Source organism: Octopus sinensis, linkage group LG3 (assembly GCF_006345805.1).
Source record: "Octopus sinensis linkage group LG3, ASM634580v1, whole genome shotgun sequence".
Taxonomy (NCBI): Eukaryota; Metazoa; Mollusca; class Cephalopoda; order Octopoda; family Octopodidae; genus Octopus; species Octopus sinensis.
Genome location: NC_042999.1, coordinates 85,455,750 through 85,476,967, shown reverse-complemented (window position 1 = coordinate 85,476,967; position 21,218 = coordinate 85,455,750). Strand labels below are relative to the sequence as shown.

The 21,218-nt window shown below is 36.4% G+C and overlaps 1 protein-coding gene across 1 annotated transcript; it reads left to right on the top strand.

Annotated features, from left to right (window-relative positions):
- The first annotated feature begins 910 nt into the window (after positions 1-910).
- On the top strand, positions 911-18,102 carry LOC115209804 (rabenosyn-5). The gene is made up of 9 exons (XM_029778355.2): positions 911-1,151; positions 5,463-5,610; positions 5,880-6,020; positions 7,416-7,559; positions 9,465-9,626; positions 9,984-10,189; positions 11,812-11,882; positions 11,991-12,077; positions 17,537-18,102. Exons 2-9 carry the CDS (start codon positions 5,475-5,477, stop codon positions 18,057-18,059), a joined length of 1,470 nt encoding a protein of 489 aa, XP_029634215.1. The 5' UTR covers positions 911-1,151; positions 5,463-5,474; the 3' UTR covers positions 18,060-18,102.
- The last annotated feature ends 3,116 nt before the right edge of the window (positions 18,103-21,218 follow it).

Genomic DNA, 21,218 nt, shown 5'->3' with positions numbered 1-21,218 from the left:
AACGGCGTGGGAGACAAACGTCCCCGTCAGCTAGCGGTTCAGCAATACGCAATACAATAAGCACAAGACTTCATGGGTGTAGTCCAGTGACTGAAACAAGTGCAAACAGAAGAAACAGAACTCAATAGAGGTAGTCAAAGATGAAAGCGGTAGCAATTAGAACTGACAATTATGGGGAATGTACAAAAATAATTGGCTATGGGGAATGTACAAAAATAATTGGATATGGGGAATGTATAAAAATAATTGGCTATCCTGAATGACCAAAATGAACAAGTTTACATTTTATTCATAGTTACTTTTTGCCGGGACAGACATACATCTCAAATGATAAATTCCTCTCCCGGAAAAATTTGAATAACTAATCAAACTTTTCGAAACTATTTTCTTTTTACATGAAAAATATGTTGTTTCCAACAATTATAATGTGTCGAAATGAAAATATGTACATATAATAATTTATTTAGAAGTGTTTATTCATTCGTTTCGTTAGTTCAGGATAGTAAAATCATAACTTCAATATTATAGACTGTAACTTAATTGACGCCGCTTAGGTCTAGAATTACCCTGAAATTCCCTATCGTGCATGTGTACATACACATACGCGCGCACGCGCACATATAGTACTGAAGCTCTGTGAGTAAGATTTTTGTGCTAAAACACTAATCAAATGACAAGTGCTATGGAACCAAAATCTAGGCACATGAGTCACTTTACAATAATACATACAAACATACATACATATATATATATGTGTGTATATATATATATATATATATGTGTGTATATATATATATATATATATATATATATATATAAAATGGTTTAAATCAGCTGTTTTTCTAATAAATATATAGTTAATATCAATTTTGGTTATCCGTAGATATTACAATTCGGTTTATTCATCAGCTCCGCACTGAATGTTGTAGATGAGCAGCAACCATTTAATTTGCTAGATTGCATTATAACCTAGCAATAAAATGGAGTACTGTTTTAGATCTATTTACCCTATAACATTTGGTTATTCTGACCTACTTTTAATCGTTTAATCCAACTTAATTATCTTTTGCAAACGATGTGATACCATATCGGCCAGCTTTCGTCAAATAAGCACAGTAATATAAGGAGGAGTTTACCACCGAGATATTCTGGTTAGTCATTATGTTCTATTTTTTTCTTTTCTTTTTGATTCTTGAGAGCAAAAATCAAATATTTTCTGTCATTTTAAAAAAAATAATAAATTTAGTTTTGTTGTATGATTTGTATTATCTATATTTCTCCTTCCTTAAGTCTGCAAGTTCTTAAATGTTTCACCAAAAACGTGATGCTTACAGAACTGTCAATATTGCTGTCAAATTCGTCCATGCAGTTTTCTTTTGTTATTTCGGACAGTTGTAAAATACTTACACTATCTACCTATCTAAGTTAAACTATATATATATATAACGCATACACACAATATATATATATATATGTATATTTATTTTCCTCTTCCATGCTAATATGGGTTGAACGGTTCGAAATACACCGACGACGAGTCGGAGGATTATGTCATGTTCCAGTGTCAGCTTTAACAGGGTTTCAACGGCTGAATACCTTTCCTAGCATCAGCTACTTTACACAGTTTACTGGATGCTTAAAATTTTTTTTTTTACATGACACCAGCAATGGGGTGGTTTTGCAACTTGCAAGTCAACGAACTACTTACAGCTGAAAGAGACAAAGATGCGATTATTCTAGACGGGTGGTGTGACGGTAAAATATGAAGAGATGAGTAAATTTATTGTGAGAGGATGGTTGTGGAGAGAGTAACGAAGTAGATATTGGGGTAGGAAATATGGAAGGGACAGGAGAAAGAGAAGAGATAGTGTCAGGAATTAGTGAGAAAGAGAGGAGCAGATTGGAAAGGTGATAAAATGGGTTGTGTAGGGAAATTTAGGGCTATCGTTTTACTATCAATTTTTTTCGTGCTTATATGAATAAAACAGAATTCGTTGAATAATATATTCTACTGCCAGATTCATTTTGTGTCGCTAACTCTCACCTGTTTCCAAGTAAGATGATATTCGAAAATTTACGTATTCCTCTAGTCTATCAAACAATAGCCTGGATATAGTTACGGGCCTTTTTGTTTACAAAGAAGCCCAGACGTACTTTCGCAGTCGACTATGACACCACCTGTTTTGATAATGAGATAGTTTTGTTTACAGTCTGCGAACACATGTAAAGCCAACGAAAAAAACAAACAAACAAAAAACAAAACAAAATCACACACACACACACACACACACATGAAGGGTAGAGTGTATGACACTTATATATTAATGGTAGGGACACTACGCCATATGCCCGTGGGCTGGGCATATGGCGTAGAGGTTACGAATGCGGGCTACTAACCCTAAGATTCCGAGTTCGATTCCAGGCAGTGACCTGAATAATAATAGTAATAATAATAATATCGAAAAATAACTTAGGAATGAGAACCCAGGTTCGAAATTTCCCCAAGACAGTCTCTCTCTCTTTCTCCTGCACTTCTCTCAGCTTGAGTAACCATGCATTTCTTTTGCAACAGCACACCTGTTTGTCTTCATTCCCGATCTCTCTCCCTCTCTCTCTGACTAAGTAACCTTCCCATTCGTTTATGTTCTGAACTCTGTCCCTTGTATGTATGCCCAGCACTTTGCCACCATCTCTATCCTGCTGTCTCCCACTCTCTCTCTCTCCTTCTCCTGCACTCCCCTCAGGTTGGGCAACCATGTATTTCCTTTGCGACAGCACAACTATCTCTGTCTTCATTCCCGATCTCCCTTTCTCTCTCTCTCTCTCTCTCTTCAGCTGGTAATCTTGTACCTCTTCTACAGCAAACCACCTGTTTCTGTCTCACTATAACCTTTCATCGTCTGACACAAGACCAGCTCCTCCAATGCCCCCTCTCCTCTCAAAAAAGTTTTTTTGTCTTACAAGTACTTGGTGACTCTGTCAATGCAGGTACCACTTAAAAGTACCCAGTCCACACTGTAAAGTGGTTGGCACTCAACTGTAAAAACCTAGCCAAAACTGACCTCGCTTGTGCTTGTGCCACATAAAAAGCACTAAGTCCACTCTGCTGAGTGGTTGGTGTTAGGAAGGGCATTCAGCTGTAAAAATCCTGCCAAAACTGTTACAGAAGTCTCGTACAGGCTTCTGCCTGGCCAGCTCCTGTCAAACTATCTCACCCATGCCATCATGGAAGGCAGGCGTTAAACAATGATTATATATATATGTATATATAGGCAATGATAGGAATAATATAAGATATAAGAACTATTATAAGCTACATCCCCCAGATGACTCCCTCACCACACTAAAAAATACTCATCCTAACACTGCAGCAGATAATGAATATAACACCTGTTTAACCCTAAATAATCATAATCCCGTAAATTCCACTTTGGCACCTTCTAAAATCCTATGCAGCTGTAGATGCCCCACCTCCTGTCTTTTAGATAATAGATGCTCCACAAAAAATATTGTATAGAAATGCATGATATCAACTGAGAATTCCAATTATGTATAGATCTGCATGGTTAGAGTAGGTAACCACTATTCTAGCTTCAATTCCCAAGCAATAACTAACAGCACTTCTTTATCTTGGCTAATTCATAACCTAAAACAAAACTCAATTCCATGTAATTCAAAATGGTCCATAGTTACCCATGCCAAACTGTTTAATGGTTATAACAACAAATGCGATCTCTGCATTGCAGAAGTCTTTTCTGTTATGCAATCCACCAATTTTCTGAATGAATAAAACCATCTAATTTTTAATTGTGAACACAGATTATGTAACACTTTCTCAAAGTATATATAATAGCGTGCGACCCCACCGATTATTCTGTCCCCCCTCCATTTGTAGCTCTTCTATGTATTTATAACAAATTTTTAAACTACCTTTATATATTTTTTTCTTAACTTCTTAATCTCCCTACATCTTCTCTGCACATGAGAATATACAGGTGTGTATGCATGCATGCACACCAATAAGATACTACAGGCATGCAGAGAAAATATGTGCATGTGTGTGAATATGCATACATATAGTTTTACTGTTAAGAACTACTGTGTTCCCCTATTGACCAGAAACTTTATCTCCCATCTCTCTTCCTTCTAACAAATTCACCTTACTACCACTCCTAAATTTTTCTTCCTCTTCTGACAATTTTACCTTTACTGTTCTTCCCTTTTATTTTCTTTGAGTCTGTTTAAATGTAGATACATGTATGCTACAATATATATATTTATTTACAATGGCCCCAGCCTTATATTTACAAAGACCTTCTCCTAGTCAGCTTCACTCTAACTGAATTTTTCCCCACTCTTCCCCCTCTCCTTTTCTCTATTCTTATTCCTTTTCTTCATAACTTCAGACATTTGCTCACTCTCATATCTTATTTCATCATACATATGTTTTTCTTTTTTGTTCTCTCACTCCATGCTTTCTGTCATTTCAAAAAGATAGTTAAATTATTAATTTCTTATAGCATTTTCAAGAAATCTGTTACTGTAACTTTCGTAAAAGCTCATAACCAATTACTGGTGCTGAATCAGGAATGTACTTTGCTCATCCCCTGTATCAATCTGCAGTCATCTGATACACATTTACCCATTTTTGTTAGCTAAATCAATTTACTGAATCAAGATATCATAAGCATCTTCACCATCATCATTTAACATCTGCTTTCCATGCTGACATAGGTTGGATTGTTTAACATGGAGTTGGCTAGCAGGGATCTGTCCAGACTTCAGCTGTCTGTGGTGGCATGATTTCTATGGCTTGATGCCCTTCTTAATTCAAACCACTTAACAAAGTATACTGGGTAGTTTTTACGTACCACCAGTATGGGTGCATCTATGCAGCACTGGCACAGGTGCATCAATGCAGCACCAACACGAGTGCTTTTTAAGTGGTACCAGCACTTGAAAGGACAAGCCTGTATGTGTGGAAGACAGTGATTTTTACCTGTTCTATGAAAATGTTACATTCACAAAAATGTTAACTACACAGACACTGTTTGACTGTCAAAATTTCCTGTTTAGGGAATATTGTATAGAGAAATAATGGTGGTGGGGCTCTGAAAGGGGTCTCAGAGAGTAGCATTCCTGCCTTCCTGAGCTAGTTTTCCACCAGATTTCTTAAAAATTATGGTAGAAGCTTTGGTCTCGGGACCACTCATGTCTAGAAACTGAGGTTGGGGTAAGTAAGAGCATGCTCCCTGTAGAAAATCCAGTTACAAAAAAGCCTAATGATAATAACAAAGGAGAATGAGCACAAGCCAGCTCAAAGGTTGGGGTGGGCTGCACTTACCTACCTGAAAAAGGAAGTTGCAAATTCTCATCCAGGGTTGCACAAAATTTGACTTTAAAATTAATATCGTTTGTTCTGCCAGATTTATATGCACATATTTTTTTTTTACTTAATTTAGATATTTTTGAAGATGACAAGCACTGATATTCGAGAAGGGTTCATTTGTCCCATCTGTTTAAAAGACTATTCTTCTGTAACACAATTGCAAACACATTTTGAAGATGCACACACAACTGAAGAGAAAGCTGTTTCGCAGCAACTCAAAGGTAAGGTACTTCATATTTGAAGTAAATCTTTTACACTGTCATATATTATTTGTCCATCTTTGGCAACTAGAAGAATCATATATAATTTCTTGGGTTTTAAGTGATTAAGAATATTTGATAATTTAAAGTAAATAGGTAAGATCTTTCATCTGTGGCCCCCATCAATTGATCTTACTATGAAATTTTGCAATGGAAATGTACTCTATTCAAGCATTAATTAAATAATTATATTTACTTACTTTAATGCTAGTTCTTTCATTCTGTGTTAGGCTTATTTGAAAAGGCCAAAAAACGACTGTTGGGTGATATGCTTGGGGAAAAAGAAGATTCTTTTGATGACAGAGAACAATCAAGTACAAATGCGCTCATACCTGGACTTTATCCTTTTTTCTGGGAGCCTCAGGAAGTTGGTGAGTTAAATTTTAAATCCTCTATCCATCATATTTCATATTTCCTGGGAATTATTTACCATAAAGAAATTTACATTTATCTAAAGTAAATATGTTGATATGTATGTATGGCCACTGAAAATGATAAATTCTCATCCAGGTTGGCTGCAAGTTCATATTGAAAAGGCCAAAATGCATCTGGTATTCTCACTGGCCACTACTGAGGCATTTTTGTTTTTGTCTCCCTTCAATATTTATTGTGTTTTTGACATAGCTCTTCCATAAGTGATATTATCTCAGGATATGTACATCAACAATGTATATACATTATGATACATAGGTGGCTATTTTAATTTAATATAGCCTTCATTGTGCATAACAGATATATACATATATATCACTATCACCATCATCATCATCATTTCATGTCCACTTTCTGTGTTAGTATGTGAAGGCACATGACTTAGTGGTTAGGGTAATTGGCTAATGATTGTAAGGTTGTGAGTTTGACTCCTGGTGGCGAGTCATATCCTTGAAGCAAGACACTTTATTTCATGTTGCTCCAGTCCACTCAGCTGGCAAAAATGAGTTGTACCTGAATTCAAAGGGCCAGCCTTGTCACATTCTGTGTTGAGCTGAATCTCCTTGTGAACTATGTCAAGCATACACGTGTCTGTGGAGTGCTCAACCACTTGCATGTTAATTTCACAAGCAGGCTGTTCTATTGATCGTATCAACTGGAACCTTTAATAATATTGTAACTGACAGAGTGCTCATAAGGGGTTGGATAGGTTGCAACAGTCAAATCAGTACATATTCAGGAGGAGTGCTCACATAGACAAGTTGGTGGACCACACCATGCTCATAAGTTACATTTTTGGCTTGGCTTCTGTGGCTGGATGCCCTTCCTAGCACCAGCTACTTTACAGAGTTTACTGAGTGCATTTTTTCTTGCACATACACTACAGAGATAGCTATGTCCTTGGCATGACTAAAAGATATTTCTTGAATCCACATTTGCTCACTCACCAATCTCTTTACTGAGTGAGATGCATGAAAGATAGATAGATGCATGAATGATAGTGGTATGACATAAGAGGAATGAACGATATGTAGAGTCATAATAGGCAATTCTGTTATTATGTACATATGTATTCCTAAAAGTTAATGTGAAATGAATATGCATTCATTACTACAATTTATTTAAATGTCTCAAAACAATAAATTATTGTATTGTATGATCAAATAAATAATTACGAAATTTGAAAAAGTATGTTAACGTTCTACATTTGAAAATTTCACCGTTACTTCTAAATGTCAGTGTAGTTCTGACTAAGGAAGGGAGAGACAAAAAGAAAGAGTGAACATATTTCATGTGGTTGTTGCTGATATTTATATAAATAAAAATACTTGTAGGAATTTCTCGAAGTCACACTGAAACCTTCAAAGCAATTCGAGATGCCCGAGTGGACAGATTTGTGATAGAAACTAACAAGTTACTTATTAGGCTTGATAAACTAATAAGTCCTGAGGCACCTACTGACCCAAATAAGCGAAAAGGTAATTTCTATTCCATTTTTCTTTTAAAGTTGTTTCAGTTTTTTTTCTTGCATAGTAATAAATGTATTTTTTTCTTTTTTTTTTGTATATTCTGTTTTACATTTTCCACATTGATGAATTAGATTTGAGGAATATTTTCTTTGATGCTTAGGCAAATATTGAGATGACAAAGAATCAGATCCTTACAAACTAATGTTCTTTCATAAAGAATTGTTCAGGACTATTCCACCTCATGTGAACCATATAGAAAATATTGTTTACATTTAGGCTTTGGCAAGCCCAGGATCATTTAAAAGTATTCTATAGGATCAAACATTATCATAACGAAGCCTTTAACCCTTTTGATACCAACCCTGACGCTGCCCCGGGTTCTATGATACAAACTTTGTGTTTTAAAGTGATCTTAATTAAAGCCTTCCATCAGAAGTACTTGTTAATTTATGTTCAAAACACCAGCTTAATTATGATGATTACTAAATTCTTCATTGTAAAAATTAATTGAAATATAGGTAGTGTATTTCAGCAAAAATATAGTAACGAATGGTTTAAGCAGATGTTTGAAGGTGCATATTACCAAAATGCCCCAAATCACCTATGGCCATATGGTATGAAATTCTCAAAATAACTCAGATTTACTTATTCATAGCTAAATAAAAATACAGAAGCTAATGGTAACATGATTTCACTGACTTTATGTATGATTACAGTAGATTGGAGATAAAATTTCCATTATAAACTCATGCAAAAACACCACTTTTATTAAATTTATAAATTAAAAGAAAAAGCTATAGTTTCATGAAGCCAATCTCAAATTCACAATTATTTTAGAATTTAAATGAAACACTATTTCTTCTCATCTGGACATGCTCTCACAAAGACTTGTAAACAGATGACACCATTTGTATGAATGGTAATTGTTTTTTTTTTTGTTTACAATCAGAATTGCTAAAAAATATATATTAGTGACAGATAGCGAGCGGTAATATTTATTCTCACTTAAAATGTGGATGTTCTATTGGAACAAACTATACTGCGATAGTTACCATGAGAGAAACCCTCATATTAATTTTTGGTGCAAAATGCACTCATTTTTTTTACATCACTTGTTGGGTGGTAACTCCCTGCTACCTCCAGCACCGAGATCACCAGATCATGTAATTTTGACCTTCCTTGGTCTTCAACAATGATGTATACTCAACTGTTAGAGATAGCAATGATTCATCTCCCTGCCAGCAATATATAGATATATATGGTCTTGGTGCTGGAGGTGGTGGGGATTTATCTCCCTGCTATCGGTGTAAACATGAGTGCATTTTGCACCAAAAGCCAATATGAGAGTTTCTCTCATGGTATCTACTGCTGTATAGTTTGTTCTAACAGAACATCCACGTTTAAGTTGGGGTAAATATTACCAATCAGAATCATATGTCAAGACAAGGGAATGCTCATGTATACACACATGCATGTGTTAGAATATAGTGGCTGAAGAGTTAAACATTATAATCATCTGGACATTAAAGACTGCACAACTTTCACTATCCTACACTGCTTCTGTTCCTAGGTACCATGACTAAGAGGGTGCATAGAAGAAAGTATGCAGAGTGCTACAGAGAAAAAGCAAGAGTATGATGAACCAAATAGTGCTTGGAAGGAGAAGGCAATAGAGGAGGGAGAAATGCTTGTATGAGTACATGTGTGTATATACAAACATATCCATCCAACCCATGCCAGCATGGAAAATGGACGTTAAATGATGATGATGATGATTGTTATAAGTGTGTTGCTATCATAGATATTTTTGATATTTTGGGAACTGTTTCAATGTAAATATTTAGCTATTAGTTTTTATTAATTTACTACTTAGGTGTTAAATACTGAAATATGTAAACTCTATATTTTTTGCAGTATTTGAAAAAACTGTGGTTCCTTGGGTAAATGATGCAGATGTGCCCATGTGTCCTTCTTGTGCTAGAACATTTATTGTCACCCGCAGACGACACCATTGTCGATTATGTGGAGGAATTGTCTGTGATAGATGCTCTCATTTTATGTCATTTTCATTTGCCAGTAAGTTCTCATTTGTAGTGTTTTTTAATAATATATACATACTTATGTGTATGTATAAATGCATGCACATGTGAATATTGATGTTAAATTTGTTAATGACTATTTCATCATCATAAATTTAAGATTAATTGTGTATATAATCCACAGATTCTAAGCATTTTAGAAACAATTGAAATTAGCTGCAACTTATGTCTATAAATCATTCAATTTTGTTACATTTAAGAAAAAGGGTTTTAAAAGAAAAATATTTTCTTTTTAAATATATTTTAAAATATTTCTTGTAATTCAAATATGATTTTAATTGTTCAGTTTGTTTCTTTGTCTTTCATGAATATTTAAATCATTTTCACTTTACAGAAAAATTAACAGATCCAGCTTTTAACTTCCAAAAAGAAAGTGGATTTTTAAAACGTTCCGGAAGTGATACAAGTCTCAACTCCATGTTTAGTGCTGAGGGTGAACAACATATTCGTACTTGTCTTGACTGTCGACGGCTTCTTGAAAGACGTGATAGCCTGGTTGAACAAAGAAATTTAAAACCTGTCATTGTCCAGCTATATGAAGTAATATTTTATTAAAATTAACAATGTTTAAAATATTTGCATATCACCCTTAAAAATGTTTGCACAAATATCTTCTGTAACTAATGTAATCCATCATACCAATGCCTCAGTTAAATTGTCTTGCCGTTTTTACTTTGCTATTAGAAACTTTATCAGAGTAAGGTAAAACATGTTTAACTGTGTTTAAGTAGGGATAAATATTACCTCTAAGTATTAAGACTGCCTCTGTTGCTAATATATAAAGCAAAACAATTTTTTATGCAGATATATTCTTTTAATTATTGAAAGAAATATATCCTTATTTAAATATAGTAGATCTACAATACCTCCATATAAATGAAAAAGTCCTTTGAACAAAATTATATGTAATTCAATCAAAAATGTACACAGTTTATGCAAAAAATATAGTGCCACTGGTCTGTTAAATTTTTGTTTTATAAAAAAATTGGCTTCATTTAATTTTCATGCTTTGTTTGAAATTTAGTTTATTTTCTGAAAGATACTCTGAGGCACAGGTTACTTCATTAATGTTTTTAGATAAGAATTCTGTTATTAAAACTGGTTGTAGAGGGTTGTCTTCACTTCTTGAATTTGATATTTGTTGTTCTGATAACTCTTTAAGGTTTTCATAAAAAGAAAAGAAAAAAAACCTGTGTAACCAACTTTTTTCTACTTAATACCCAGGTGTTTTCTTTTTCTGCTTTTGAGATAGGTTTTAGAGGGTAAGCACTTCTAAAATAGTCCATATTTGTTAATTTGAAAAACTAGATTTAATGAACATTTAACTCTTTCTTCATTTATAATGGAAATTGTGATGTAGTCTCATGTCAATACTTGCCAATCCCCCTGTTATCCAAATGCTAGATTAGATTATCTTTTGAGCTTTTCAACTCCTTCACAAGTCAACTGATTACATAAATTTGATGCTTTATTTCTTATTGGCTTATGAGTGGAAAGCAAACACTGTGACTTATGCATTGAAACACTTAATATATTACTCCATTTTTTCATAATTTCACTGTGTGTTTATGTTACTTCAGAAGTGTTATGCTCACTTGAAGTTTGCATCTTTTGTTTTTTATTTTTTAAATTTTATTTTAAAGTTAACAATGCAGATCCCTAATGATTCTGCAACAACACTTCACTTTTCTGCTTAGATATTTTTATAATCATTAGTATCTCATGATATTGCTTTGTGCTGACATGACATGACAAGATAGCAAAAGTCAGAATTTTTAAAAATATGATACTTCAAGATATTATACACAAGTAGTATAATTTCATATGAGCAGACACTCCAGAATGCAAAAGTAAGTCATGTGTAACCAACTGATTGTTTCCTTTTGCAACAAAATTTCAACAAAATAGTTCCTTATAAGGAAATTCAAATTTAAGTAGGAAATTCACAGACAACCTGGCAATAAGAATTTTTTCTTTGTGTGTTACACTTGTGCAATATTAGGATGCATTATATTAAGGTTTTGTTCATTCAGTAAGTGTTACAATTAATATTAATGGAACCTTTTTATTTATTGAGGGGTTTTGTTGCTATTTATTCATCTCAATTTCAGTTCATATATTTTTTAGTGACAATCCTTTTATCTCCTATTTTTCCATAACAGAAATTAAGAACTTGTATCGAAGAAGCAGAACAACAACTTCCCAGATTTTTACCAATGGTTGAATCTTTGAGGTAAATAGACTTGTCACTATTGTAAAATTAAAAAGTTTGAAAATTTAAACATTTTAATGATGTGTATATATACATATGTATATTTTGAAAATATATTTTATTTTTCAGTAATGGTGAATCGACTTACAGCCTAAATGAAGCAAATCAGTTGCGTTGTCAACTATTAAAACTGTATGAATATATTGATATAATAAGGTAAGATAATTTTGCTTATTTCTTTTACAGTTTGTGTATGATTACTAGTGGACTAGTTATAGTTTCTCTATCATGAGTGACACATGTACAGTTTGTTTATAACTCAGTGTCTAGTATGAGTAGTCTTGTATTAGAATGTCTAGAGAGGTAGCCAATAGTGGTGTGTCACAACTGTTTCAAACTTATGAATGGTGGAAGCACACTCAGTTTTTTGCCTTCTGCATACTATTACCTGGCTGCACTCAAAATAAAAAGGCTGGGTATATATGGAAAAAAATTAAAGATTTGAAAATATTCTAAAAACAAAAAATGATGTAAATGGAATATGCCCTCTTTTATTACAGAAGAATAAATTAGAGAAAATAATATAATTACTGTGTCAAATGTAATGGTTATTTATTCACATTAAATTTTATGTGTAGACTTGAAATTTTTCCAGCAGGTGTAAAAATACCAATGATTCACAATTATATATTTTTCAATAAAATCAGGGTTGTGAATTAATGTTAAATTGTTTGACTGTTTTATCCTGATATTTTGCATGGAATTCTGAAGATTTTTTTCACTTTGGCTATCAAAAATACCCTTGCTCGTCAGACAAAAATTCAGAAACATCTATATCTGATTCATCTAAAATCAAGTCACTGTTATTTTCAGTTTTTTCTTCAACAATTTCTAAGTCTTCAAGTGTAATTCCCCCCCACATTGGATTCATTATATGCTGAAGCCATATTGGTAATTACAAAAATATCAATCACCACTTCAAATATTGAGAAAAAAACTCACACACTTGAAAATTTCACAGTATTTACAATTGTACTTAGACAGAAATTTTATCTTGCATTATCTTGTAGCTTTGAGATTTAAATTATGTGGCACAGATCATGAATGGCTAAAAGTTAAGTGAATCGTCCAACCTCGCTACGACTACCTTCTTTCTTGCACTTATTCTTATTCTTTCTCTATTCTTCAATTTCCATCTCATTGTATTGTCCCTCATTCTTTCAGTATTCCCTCATTACCCTGTCTAGCTCAAACATTTTTTTTCGTTTAGACTTGTCTACAGGTTCATAGCCACTCTGATTTTTCAATTTTTCGTTTAGTGTTGTCTCCCGATTCATACAAACCCATTTGCTAGCTCATACGATTAACAGAACCTCTTTACTCAGACACGGTGCACCCGACCTCCCACCCCCACCACGCATGCCGAAGTTCCTATTCTCTGCCATTCCGGGGTTGCTTCCCATGAAGACTGCAAATGTTCTCACCATCCCTACCCCTCCCTACCCCTAGTCTCGACCTATGTAAGGTAATGTTCATACAGTGCAAAATATGAAAGGCTAGCGTTATGCAGGTTGTACTGAAGGCTACTTTACTACTTCATTTCTTGCACATGAATTCTGCCAAATGCGAGCTTTCTTTTCAGGTACACGAAGCTACTGTCCACCGTCCCAGGGTCTCTAGAGCCCATGCCTCCCACACCCTCAGGGTTGGCACCCTCAACGTTGGCACTCTGAAAGGTAGGTCTGGTGAGATAGTCGAGATGCTTGAACGGAGATGTGTGGATATATGTTGCATGCAAGAAATAAGGTGGAGAGGAGGATCAGCTAGGTTCCTCACAGGCAAGGAACGCAGGTACAAGATTTTCTGGGCAGGGAACACTGACGGGGTTGGTGGCGTGGGTATACTTATCGCTGAGAAATGGGTAGATAAAGTAATTGAGGTAATCAGAGTATGTGACAGAATACTTAAGATTAGATTAGTGCTTCATCATAGTTTAGCAACCATTATATCAGCCTATGCTCCTCAGTCGGGGCTACCCGATGGACAGAAAGACCGATTCTATGACACTCTACTGCAGACTACCTCGTTGACGAACGACAGAGACCTTATCTTTGTGGCTGGTGACTTCAATGGTCACGTTGGACGACATGCTGGGGGCTTCCATGGCGTACATGGAGGCTATGGCTATGGCTCCCGCAACGAGGAGGGAACCAGGCTGCTGGAGTTCTGCGATGCAAATAATCTTATGATTTGCAACACTAACTTCAGGAAACCTACCAGCCACCTAGTCACTTACCAATCGGGCCAACATACCAGCCAAATTGACTACATTCTTACAAGGCAAAGGGAGAGATGGCTGCTTATAAATGCCAAAACCTTCCCAGGTGAAGAATGTACCCCACAACATAGACTGGTAGTTAGTGACTTTAGGATCAGGACTAGGAGGACAACCAGAAGACGACAAATATGGAGAAGAAGGATCTGGAAGCTTAAAGATCCTGCAAATGGACAGAGATTTAGGGACATATTACTTGAAGCCTCTGACGAAGTAGAAGGGGATAGAGCATCACAGGGGGTAGAAGACAGCTGGACGTTTCTAAGGGACAACCTGCTGAGAGCCACTGACCAGATCTGTGGCTGGTGCAAAGTCCCCTCTCGACCTAGAATAACGTGGTGGTGGAACAATATTGTAGACAGGGCTATTAGAGAAAAGAGACAGGCTTGGAAGGTCTGGAAAAATGGGGGTAGCAGGGGATTGTATCAGACTGCCAAAAGAGAAGCTAGGAGACAGGTTTATTTAGCCAGAGGGGAAGCAGATAAGAAAAAATTTGCCAATGTTCTGCGCCGTGAGGACCAAAGACTGGAGGTGTTTCGTGTTGCAAGACAGTGTGTGAGAGAGAATCGTGATGTGGTAGGAGAGAAGTGTGTTCGCATGGAAGATGGTTCACTTGCGCTAAATGAAGATGCAAAGAGAGAGGTTTGGAGATGCCACTATGAAAGGTTGCTGAATGAAGAAAATGAATGGGATAAAGAGAGTCTGCCGAATGTTGACCCAACAGAGGGACCAGCTATCCGAGTTGATAGTTCCGTGGTAGCTAAGGCAATTAGAAGCATGAAGACAGGGAAAGCCCCAGGCCCATCAGGAATCACTGCAGAGATGCTCAAAATGTCTGGTAGTGTCGGCTATAGCCTAGTCACCCGTATAGTTAATCAGGTGATACACAAAGAGGTCATACCCAATGACTGGTGTAGCAGTATAATAGTCAACTGCTACAAAGGTAAAGGTGATGCCCTAGATACAAATAACTACAGAGGTATCAAGCTGTTGGACCAGGTGATGAAGGTTACGGAGAGGGTCATAGCCCAACTAATTAGAGAGAGAGTTAGTTTAGATGAGATGCAGTTTGGGTTTGTGCCAGGGAAAAGTACTACTGATGCTATATTCCTGGTAAGGCAGCTGCAGGAGAAATACCTAGCCAAAGATAAGCCCCTGTACCTGGCTTTTGTTGACATGGAGAAAGCCTTCGACAGGGTCCCCCGATCCCTTATCTGGTGGGCAATGAGGAAACTAGGGATAGATGAATGGTTAGTGAGAGCTGTGCGGGCCATGTACAGGGACGCCGCTAGTAGGGTGAGGGTTGGAAATGTGTACAGTGAAGAATTCCGGGTAGAGGTAGGAGTCCACCAAGGCTCAGTACTCAGCCCCCTCCTATTTATCATAGTCCTCCAGGCAATAACGGAGGAATTCAAGACAGGATGCCCTTGGGAGCTCCTCTATGCTGATGACCTTGCTCTAATTGCTGAGTCGCTATCAGAACTGGAGGAGAAGTTTCAGGTGTGGAAACAAGGATTAGAATCGAAGGGCCTCAGAGTCAATCTAGCTAAAACCAAAGTCGTAATCAGTAGGAAGGTAGACAAATCACAAACACCTTCAGGTAGATGGCCCTGCTCGATCTGTAGAAAAGGTGTAGGTAGAAACTCTATAAGATGCACCAAGTGTAAGCTATGGACACATAAGAGATGCAGCAATGTCAAAGGAAGGCTAACTAGGAAGATGGTTTTTGTATGTGGCAGATGCTCAGGAACAATAAACACTGAAAATGCTCTGAGACCAACTTCCGTCACTTTCCAGGGAGAAAAACTAGAAATAGTTGATAGTTTCCGTTACCTAGGTGACCAAGTCAGCAGCGGGGGCGGGTGTGCTGAAAGTGTAACTGCTAGAGTAAGAATAGCTTGGGCAAAGTTCAGAGAGCTCTTACCTCTACTGGTGACAAAAGGCCTCTCGCACAGAGTGAAAGGCAGACTGTATGATGCGTGTGTACGAACAGCCATGCTACATGGCAGTGACACATGGGCCGTGACTGCTGAGGATATGCGTAAGCTCGCTAGAAATGAAGCCAGTATGCTCCGATGGATGTGTAATGCCGGTACTCACACTCGGCAGAGTGTAAGTACCTTGAGAGAAAAGCTGGACCTAAGAAGCATCAGTTGTGGTGTGCAAGAGAAACGTTTGCGCTGGTATGGTCATGTGGCGAGAATGGATGAAGATAGTTGTGTGAAAAAGTGCCACACCCTAGCGGTTGAGGGAACCTGTGGAAGAGGCAGACCCAGGAAAACCTGGGACGAGGTGGTGAAGCACGACCTTCGAACTTTAGGTCTCACTGAGGAAATGACTAGAGACCGAGACCTCTGGAAGTGTGCTGTGCGCGAGAAGACCCGGCAGGACAAGTGAGTCCATAACCCGTGGCCTTCTACATAGGATGGAGCCAGCCTACGTATGCATACCTTCCCTTCTTGGGACACAAAACTCTACTTGTGAAGACGTGATGAGGCAAGTGAGGATCAGAATCGAAATCGATCAATGGAAATTGCGGATGTGCTACCAGTGCCGGTGGCATGTCAAAACTCTGCTTGTGAAGACCCGTTGAGGCAAGTGACGATCAGAATCGAAATCGATCAATGGAAATCGATCAATGGAAATTGCAGATGTGTTACCAGTGCCGGTGGCATGTAAGAGAACTTTCCGTTTCGCGACCGTTGCCAGCACCGCCCCGTTTCGTGTCCGTTGCCAGCCTCGCCTGGCCCTCGTGCCGGTGGCACATAAAAAGCACCATCCGTTCGTGGCCGTTTGCCAGCTCTGTCTGGCACCAGTGCGGGTGGCACGTAAAAAGCACCCACTACACTCACGGAGTGGTTGGCGTTAGGAAGGGCATCCAGCCGTAGAAACACTGCCAGATTTGACTGGGCCTGATGAAGCCTTCTGGCTTCACAGACCCCAGTAGAACCGTCCAACCCATGCTAGCATGGAAAACGGACGCTAAACGATGATGATGATGATGATGATGATGATGTTTATTTTTAGAATGAAATTGTAGAGCACGTGTAAGAGGCCAAATCAGGTCATACACCAGATATGGTTAGTTTAAATGCTAATGGGTTAGGTTCTCATCAATAAAGATCTCTTATTATTCTTTACTTACCCATTTGACTTGTAAAATATTCTAAATGTAATTGTCTTAAATTTAGAATATTACTATGTATAAAATGATTTTCTGTTCAGAGACATACACACTTTAATTTCTTATAATTGTATATAATCGAAACCCTTGTTATTGGAATTAAACTGTATAAAATTTATTGTTGAAATTACAAACTATTTCTTTTTATTTTTACAGTAAAAAGATTTTGACACTGGGTGTAAACAATGAAACATCTCCACCTCTAAGACAACTATACTTGCAAAGAGCAATACGTACTTTTTCTAGTAACTTTTTGAAAGAGAACTTGAGTGGAATTCAACAACTTCCATCTCAAGAAGAATATGAAAAGATGAAAAATTCTCATACTGTGGAGATGCAACAAAAATTTGCACTAGAACGAAAAGAAGCCATGTTAGCTCAAGAGCAACAAAAGTCTTCTGATTCATCAACAAGCAGTTTTTCTCAACATCGACAGCATCATTCTCCATCTCAAGAGGAAGCTTCCAGAACTGAAACTAATGGTAACATTGGTAAAGGCTGGAAGCCATCTGAGATTTCTTCTTATTCACAGAATACAAATGATCCCATGTTGCAGCAGATAGAAATAATTCGTGGATATATTAAACAAGCAAAACAAGCCCAAAAATTTGATGAAGTTGAAATGTTGGAGCAAAATTTACAAGAACTTCAACTTGAATATAATAAACAAAACAAATAAAATTTCAAGGTTCATTCAATAAATGCCTCATTTAACTTCAGAATTATTTTCATTTTATTTTACATTTTTCTTTTGTTTTAACATCCATTCCTACTTTCCTTTCTCTTTTTATTGTTTTATTTTGAAACAGACGTATAAGTAATTTTAATACACTTGCATCCATTCATCCATTCAGTTTGAGTACCTTTCATATATTCATCATCAACATTTTACATTCACTTTTCTATGCTTGTATGTGTCAAATAGAATATGTTGAGGCAGATTTCTATGGCTGGATACTTTTCCTGTTACCAACCTTCACCTGTTTCCAAGCAGGGTAATATTTCTCATGGCCAAACATTTTTATGGAAGACAGGAAATAAACAACATGCTCACTTACAACTCTCAGGCAATTTCAGATTATGAGATTTACATACCTGGCACAGGCAAATACATTGCTGATATTATGTGCAACAACAGTATTTTCACTAAATTTCTCAAGGCTGAGTGACATAGAAGAGTTGTGTCCAGTGGTTCAGGTTTTTTAAGCTGTACTGGTAGCAACTGAAAAAGTGGGAGGGAATGAAAATGTTGGAGACAGTTAACAACTGTCTCCATCACCTTTGAGATGCTGGAAATGAGAGTAGAAGGATGGTTTACAGGACCAGTGATATTGTCCATCTTGAGAATGGAACCTTCAATAGGATAGAGTCCTGAAGAGGGACATTGTTGAGGTTTGAGGTTAGGTGCTAGCTTTGAGAAGCATTATTTGATGGTAAGAGGACACTGTTAGGGCTGGGATCTTGTTGGTCTGAAACAACTGGAATTGCCTTCACACTTGGTATGTATGTGTATGTAGTGGTGATGCTGGTTGATTGAAGAGTATTGTGTAGTGTATAGAGTTGGATGCAAATTAGGCAACAAAAGTGAAGGCTTTCTCAATGGTTGAGAAGCAGAAGATTGGAGGATACAGACAGCAAAGTTGGTAGAGATCCTTTTGACCAGAGACCAGAAGGACCAGCTGTTATGTTATAAGATGTGAGAGCTAATAGGTTGTGCAAAGCATAAAATCATCTTTTGTTGTTTGGAATGTAGTGATGTGTAAAAGCCTCCCAGTTTGTAGGAGTAGGTGATTTTGCTCCCATATAGTGCAAGCTATATTCTTTGCTAGCTACAAGTCAACTACTAGTGGGATTTGAGGTTGTATGGTTGGGATATGAAGGAACATACCTAAGATGAGAGTTTCAGTCTCCCAGTTAGTTGTTTCTGCTTTGTCTAGTTAGCATAGAACTGGCTGAGCTTTGGCTAATCAGCTGAAATGAAGTTCCAAAGTATCCAGAAGGTAGGGGCATTGTTTAGTGTGTGGATATGTGGTGGGAAGTTATAATGTGGCAGTGGCTGGATTATTCACTAAGTGCAGAAATAGTTTGGTAGCGGGTGGGTTTGGAAATGAGAAATAAATCAAGGGTGTTTAGAGCATCTGTGTCATTCAGGAATGAAATTAATTGTATAAAACGATAAAGATTGTAAAATATTTGGTTTCTGTATCATCAAAATCAGTGTGGGATGAGTGCATGAGTCAAAAAGAGTTTTGAACAGTGAAGTCTTATCAGGGAGGAGTGGAGCGAGCTAGAGGTTCTCAATATAGGAAGAAATGTGATCAGAGTTTAGTTACAGGTCAATTTTTTACTGATTAGAGCTATGATCAAAGAAATTCCAATGTAACCATCCTGTTTTTTTCCCTACATGCTGGGAACTCAGGATCTCATGTCCTTTTTAAAGACAGCAGGGTGTGAATTGATGGAGATTTTGCTGTTACTTGTAACAGTTTGAGTAATCTCAGAGGTTTCTTTGGTGACTAATCAAAGAGTTGTTGATAGATGGAGTTCAAAGAGCTGTAAAGGCAGCAGATGTATGTGGAGGCATGGGAAAGGGAGAATTCAAACCAGAGTAAGTTGTAAAACCTTTTTACAGATATCTAGATGAGTGAGTGATAGGGAGAGTGAAATCTGTATAACATGGGGCAATGTAAAGGCAATTTTATCTGATTTTTAATATGTTAAAGTAATATATTAGTCATTCAATGCAGTGATGTAACATTTATCTGACTGCATTGTATGTCAAATATTTTACAATGAAATACAGAAAATGCAATGCAGAACACTACTTGAAGTTTTAGATGTTTAATCTCTTATGAACAAAGCCAACTGCTGAATGTGGGTATTGTTGGCCGTATAATAAAAGGTAAAAAGATAAATTTTAACATTAATCTGGACAAAATTAAATGTAAATTAATTCAGTATTCTGACATCTTAGGCTCTTCCCTATGTTAAAAACCTAAAATAGGTTTTGAATACTATATAATAACTTGACCTTTCTACACGGCTATTTCAATTTAACTTGATTCACTTCAATGACTGACAGAGGAAGTTATTTGTAAAGTTGTTCTAATTTTTTTTTTAATGCAAGAACTGTACCGTGAAGATTAAAATGAATTTTTTATACTAATCCTAAGAACAAATAAAATAAAGACTACTGGGATTACAAAACCAACCCTAAGATGCTGTGAGACAGATAAAAAATGCTTTACATTACAAGCTATTAATTTGAATACAATGATGGGTGTCTGAAGTTGAGAAATTTGTTGACCTAAAAACCTTAAATGTTAACAAAAATAGCAGTATATCGTTAGGTCATCAGAACATTTTTAGTCATTTGGCCTTTTGTTAAAGAGACAAGTTTAAAATATTAACATCTCAGTCAAGAGAGAGCATTTTGCTTTCAGGCTGTCAAAATAATGTCCACGATGACGATGCCATAATGTATTCTTAAAAAATAACAATGATAATAAGACAAGCATATTTAATTAGCTTTCTTAAGATGTAGTTTGTATTGATATTAATCTTGAAGTTTATATGACATATTTATTAATTGAAAACTAAATTTATTGACATCGATGTACCATGGCTGCTTTCTAAATCAAATACCAAATTATATGTCTGTCAAGATCTATCCAACAAAATTCAGTAAATAACATCAAATTTATAAAAATGAAGTCTGATACAAATTAGAAATTTATGATAGGTACAGGCATGGCTGTATGGTTAAGAAGCTTGCTTCTCAACAATATGGTGTCAGGTTCAGTCCCTCTGTATTGTATCTTGGGCAAGTGTTTTCTAC

Coding starts and splice junctions, on each gene's coding strand:
- LOC115209804 (XM_029778355.2), top strand. CDS start 5,475: ATGACAAGCACTGATATTCGAGAAGGGTTCATTTGTCCCATCTGTTTA. Junction 5,611..5,879: donor TGTTTCGCAGCAACTCAAAG/GTAAGGTACTTC, acceptor ATTCTGTGTTAG/GCTTATTTGAAAAGGCCAAA. Junction 7,560..9,464: donor TGACCCAAATAAGCGAAAAG/GTAATTTCTATT, acceptor TATTTTTTGCAG/TATTTGAAAAAACTGTGGTT.